Below are 6,000 nucleotides of genomic sequence, written 5' to 3' on the forward strand. Positions count from 1 at the left end.
ATTGAAATGTGATCTCTCTGATGTGACGTATGTTTAATGACAAAGCGCATTCCTGGGTTAATAGAAGGGGGGAGAGGGTTGGTGGCGTTACTATAACCTATCATAATAGCCAGGGTTAAAGTGAAGGTAACCTTGCATTAGTGGGAAGGACTGCAGCAGGAAGCCCGCTGTGGGTGTCTGCTCCTCGCTGTCTGTACGCTTTGATTTTAGAGTTGCATAAAATACAAATGAACGCGGCTTGCAAATTCTGCAGCTATGACCAGACTTTAAGAAATACTGAGTTAATTTTGGAGGGCTTGGGAGAGTCCTTATGTGTGTGGCATCTTACTTGTATTTTGTCACACCTCTTCAAAGTTTTACCGTCAGCTCCTTTAGGTTTTCTTGTGCTTCAGACGGGCCAAGCGTAATGTATTTGAAAGCATCATAGTCAAAACCCTCAAGAGGGAAAAGGTTATCTCTGCTGTTTTTCCGGAGGTACAAGAGTTAAATGACATTTAAATACTTTTTTCCTGTATTGCTTCCTTTTGTCGCTTTCTCATGAGCTTCACCTATAACTCATGACTGAAGAAATGTAATTCTTTTTAAGGCTCCACACATCTTGATGTAAAAAGCACGCTGGGAAGTTTGTTCAGTCGTGTCAACAGCTACTGAACAATGAGCTTCTGTTCATCAGTGTGGCGTAGCAGGGCCTTTGCTTCGCAATACTGTGATAAAGACCGCTATAAATTACAGCGAGCGTCCCGGGCGGGTTCCAGCACGCTGTTAGCCCTCAGCCTGCCCCGGCAGCGTCCCACTGGAAAGGCTGTTCTTGCACGACTTCGAGAGTAACGTGTGGAGGGATGATAGAGGAATTTTCTACTCTCGCTCACAAAAGGTCTGCTGTAGGATTCGCGTGTGGCAGCGCGCCGTATCCAGGTCAGCCTACACACAGCAGTAGCGAAGCGCCAGCCATCTGGGGAAGCCCGTGTTGGGAAGCAGGGCCCGGCGCCCGTGCCAGGAGCTACACAAATCCTCAGCTTGCTTTCAAAGCAGCCTAATTAGAGCTGGCTTTAAAATGCCAGCAGTGTAAAAACGCACAGGATCTCTGGGACTGGATGTCTTTGTTTATGAGTATCTGGGTAACACAAAGAGCGTTTCTGTACTGCTGCGAATGGGTGTTGTCCTCTCATATAGAGCATAGTGTGTATGCCGTACAGGGGATAGAGCGGGGACGGCGTGTGATAGTGTCCGTTACATATAATAGTGGTGATTGAAAAACCAGCAGTATCTTTTTATAAATCTTGCAGCTCATGTAGCTACTGCTTCCAGAAGAGCTCTGTATGTGTTGAGAAGAATTTTTTCTGTGATATTTCTTTCTTGTTGGTATGCTTATGCAGGAGGATAAAATGCAGATTATCAATGCAGTTTGATACCCATTTGCTTTTGGTTTTGAAAGCTCCTGTGCTTTCAGAAAGCCCAAAAGGGCAATATACTTTCATCCCATTTAAGATTTATAAAGTGTGTCAAACAGCTGATATGAAATCGCTTAAACAGATCACTATTGTGGCTCTCTATTCTTTCTCATCTCAGGTATTTCTGGAGACAAGGTAGAGATAGACCCTGTTACTAATCAGAAGGCCAGCACTAAGTTTTGGATTAAGCAGAAACCCATTTCAATCGATTCTGAACTCCTCTGTGCCTGTGACCTTGCGGAAGAAAAAAGCCCAAGTGAGTAGTCCTTTTTATTTATGTTCTCTCTTCTCTCCTTCCCTGTATGTGTTAGATGCCCAAAGAATTATTGCTACAATGTCCTTTTCTTTCTATAGGTGTATTTTATTCATTATAGGATGTTTTTAATCTGACTCGATTCTGTTATAGAGAACACAACATAAACAGATACACATTTTATGGGTGTCCTTTTAATGCAGCTTACAGCTAATGGCATCGTTAAGAGTGTTTCTTGCCCACTCTCAGTAGCTGCTAACACTGTCATACCAAGGAAACACTGGCTTTGCCTAGGCTGGTCTCTAGCACCATAGCACAGTAGTCAAATAAATGTTTCAACATACTTGCAATTTTTTTGAACTTCTTAACATCCACACTGGCTTTAAACAATTTCTTAGGTGCGATTGAGGATCTCGGACATACAGTAAGTGTCAGCGCAGTCTAAATTTGCTTCAGCCGTGGCTGCAGGGTCACCGGGATTACAACGTGCCGCTCTTGAGAGTTCAGTTTGAGGAAGGCAGTGACCGTTCCTGGCCGGCAGTGATAGCTAAGCTAGCCGGAGGACGGGTTGGGCGTCCCCGTTCAGCCAGTCATCAACAAGAGGTCAGAGTTTGCTACGTTCAGTGTGCGACTTCAAAAGCCAAGTGCTTTTGCTTGTTGTGTCAGTGGAGTAGTGGGAGTCTGTATCTGTAAAATTTGTTTTAAAAACCACAAGATAGGCCCTGGGGGAATTGGGCAATGTCTCCCAGTGGTGCCAAAATGTAACTATCTACTATCAAAAAGTAACTGCGGTTCAAAAGCTCAGATGGATTTTATAACACTTGCGCTTTTGCAGGGTAGGGATGCTAAGTATTAAATACTTATCTGCAAGGTGACAGAGAGGGAGAATTATGTGATACATATTTACAGAGGTAATGATCTGTTGAATTCCCTTGGAAGAGTAAATTTATGGCTGCCACAGATTTTATCAGCAATTATTGAACTATATCCTTCTCCCCTTCATTACCCCTTCCTACTTCCATGTTCTTAGTCCAGTCATTGTCTTCCTTTTCTGTCTCTCCAGCAAGATTTTGTGGTTCTTGGGAAGGCATGATCGCAAGGAGAGACTTCCCTAATGACCAGGCAGTCCAAAATGTGTAACGGTTACCTTTATAGTTCGAGGTGCAGGTTTGCGCTTGTAAATATATTAACACCTCTGGGTTTGTAGCCACATTTCATTTCAAATGCAAACACTTGTGGTGGTAAAATTGTGCCCACAGAATGAGGCTGTATCTGAAAAGCCAGCCTTGAAAGCTGAGGTTTCCAGCTCACACTTCCATCAACACGCTAGTCTGAGACCTTCAAGCTGTCCCTGAACACCTCCAGAACTGCATCCTGCAGGGGATGGGGCTCCTCAGCCCCAGAGGCAGCACCTGCTGCTGTTGGAAATGGTGCTTGTACCCAAATCCTGCCGCCCCAGGCAGAAATAAGGGACGGAATTTCAACCTCCAAATGGAGTCCACCGGCAGAAGTGCAGTACCTTCAGTACCCTGGAGATCACTGAATGAAGAATCACGGTCACTTTGGAGAGGATGCTGACAGGTTACAACAAAGGCAAACTTTATGATACTAAGGATTTTTATTTACTCATTTTCACATGGCCATCATAAACTTTTCCTATTAAGTAAGTGTTCAGCATAGTTCCAAAAAGAGAAAATAATTCCTCCTGAAATCTGCTGACCGCTTCCCGATTCACTAAAGATGTTCCCAAAGTCATTATCTTAGACCAGTAGAAGAGACTTTTAGTGTGACATCTCAGAATGATACATTCTGGGGAACTCTCAACGGCAGATCAGTATCTCTTGAATTTTAAATGGAAAAAAGTTATTTTAGTAGCATAAAGGAATGAAACTCACTGTATTTCACAAGTTTTGTCTGTGATTTTTATCAGCATAGTGATATATGTTTGTAGCAGAGTTTACATCAAAAATTATTCCCAGATCTTCCTTGAATGAATTATTGCAAAGAAGGAGAGGCTGAGTAAAGATAAGGTCTTTGAGTTCTGCAATATATTTTGTTTTCATGTTTTTATCTCTCGTAACACAAACATGCTCCATCTCGTCTTTCAGAAGTGTTCTGCCCATGTAACAGTGCTTGTACAGTTACACCGGCTGAAAACATAGTGTATGTTTTATTAAGCTGCCTGCCTTCCCTAGACATTGGCAGTTGGGGTTGTAATAAGGTTGAGCGCTGCTTTGCTAGACCGACTTCTTGTAATTCTGAAGAGAGGTGAAGGGTTTTCAGGAGCATCCAAATGTGACCTTACTTTTTAGTAAGGGCAAGGGGTGCTGGGAGTGGAGTTTGGTCGCTGTGATCAGTATAACTGGAGGTTTCTGCAACAATTGCTCCTCTGAACATGGTAATTTACACAGTTGAATATTCAGTTAGCTCTTACTTTCTGCAGATTAAAGAGATTTCAGAGTTTTTACTGGTACTTTTCTGCAGAAATGTGAATACAGAAGTTGTGTATCGATGTAGCGGAGAGCCTTGTGCTTATGTTCTGTTAGTTTTCTCTGAAAAGACAGGTTCATGCAGCGAAGCTTTAGTGGCACTTGTGTGAGTGTTAAAGGACTCGACAACTTCAGAGGTGACATGTTGTGAATATTTACCGACGGACTCGGAGTCGTTCTGGACGGGGATGAAGCTTTCCTGTGCTGTGAGTTCGCAGAACTTAGAGCTGCATTCAGTGAAAACAGAAAATGAAAATAGAAAGCTTGGGCATCTAATTTGCCATTAGTGTGTGTATTGTAGGCAGGAATGGCTGATGATTTTTGTTTGCCCTTGTAGTAGGCCTGGGTCAGCATTTGAATTTTTATTTGTAAATTAAATCAGACTCCCTGAATTTAGACAGAGGGAAGAGGTAATGGCCCTGCTGGCTCGATCAAATGCCATTAGAACCTGAAACCACTGTCTATAAACGGCTTGTTTAAATCAGGTTCGGTCTGATTATCACGAGAGATTCTGAATGTTTTGAATCTTGAAAGGAAGCATCCTATCATTGAGAAATAAGATTTAAGCCTTAATAAAGTAGTTGTCATTTTTATAGATGAAAAGAGCTTTGTATCTCAATTAAGTGTACATAATATAAAGTCTTAAGGAAGCAACATAATATGTTTAATATAATTATATCCCTTTGCAATAGTGTAATTTAAAGGAAATCTGATTCTGTTAATGTCTCTTACATTACTTGGACAAGGGAGAAACTTCAGTGTCACTGACCACTGCCTTTTTACAAAGTGCACTGTGGACAAAGTGCAGCTGTGATGGATGTGTCGTGGCCGTCCCTTCCGAGGGCCGGGGCTACCAGGCTGCCTCGGCATCCGCGCCGCGCGAGCGCTGAGCCGGTGCTGATGCATGGAGGGGTGAGCAGACCTCAGGGCAGGCCTTTTAGTGGCACTGAGGCTAATCAGTTGGGCAGACTTACAGTTTTCGAAATACGTGGGGTTCTTCCATTCCTGTGTATTTTACGATAGCTGCAGAAATGGGATTTATTTGATAATTTACTTGAAACACTGAAGAAACGTTCTCTGTGATCCTTTTTCTGCCTTTTTTTGTTTTAATAAAGCAGATACATCTCAGTTGCTAGATCAAAATATCCTTAATATTAAGGTAGTCTAAACAAAGGTGTTCTGTAGGTCGCGGAGTACGTTGGTAACTTCGGTTTGTAATTTAATTGCCTGCTTTGCACCCTGCAGCTTAAGATTTCCTTTAAATTCTTATTCCATTGTTGCACTGGGGCTTAACAGAGTGTTAACCTGGTAATAGGCACAGGGCCTCCCCATTATATGTCTCGCTATCGAGCGGTTCTGCATGACTAGTTAAAAAAGATGGCAAGAAGATTAATGAAAGCCGCCTAGTACAGAAGGGGGGTAGGTACCTTTGCAAGACTTCTAGCGAGGAGATATTAGAGCTGAACCAGAGCTTGGCTTTTTCTTTATCCTGTGACCTTTGAACCTGCCTTACTGTCGAGAGCTGCCAGCGGAGCCGACGTTTTGATTGATGTTGCTACACGAGTCAGTCTTTCCCATTGAATTCCACATCTGCACGAAAATAGCTTTTCTAGCAGTATTCATACTGGCTGTAAGTGATAGCCAAAGGGATGCCTGAAATGCTTTTATGTAGTTTTCATTTAAAGCTAAAGGTATTTGATGTTTTAATTCAGTATCCAGTTCCTCCAGATTATGCACGTTGGGTAATACTAATTTAATGAATTCATTATTGGGTTGTGGAAGGACTAAAAACATACAGAAAGCGTTG

General features: G+C 42.5%; 1 protein-coding gene across 3 annotated transcripts in view; it reads left to right on the plus strand.

Annotated features, from left to right (window-relative positions):
- Positions 1-6,000, plus strand: part of MAPKAP1 (mitogen-activated protein kinase associated protein 1) — a 97,996-nt gene that overhangs the window by 82,419 nt on the left and 9,577 nt on the right. For all 3 annotated transcript variants that reach the window (XM_009334308.1, XM_009334324.1, XM_009334316.1), the window contains one exon: positions 1,570-1,707. In XM_009334308.1, coding sequence (XP_009332583.1) covers positions 1,570-1,707 — 138 coding nt within the window. The remainder of the gene's footprint in view (positions 1-1,569; positions 1,708-6,000) is intronic.

This window comes from Pygoscelis adeliae, unplaced genomic scaffold (genome assembly GCF_000699105.1).
Source record: "Pygoscelis adeliae isolate BGI_AS28 unplaced genomic scaffold, ASM69910v1 Scaffold150, whole genome shotgun sequence".
Classification (NCBI taxonomy): Eukaryota; Metazoa; Chordata; class Aves; order Sphenisciformes; family Spheniscidae; genus Pygoscelis; species Pygoscelis adeliae.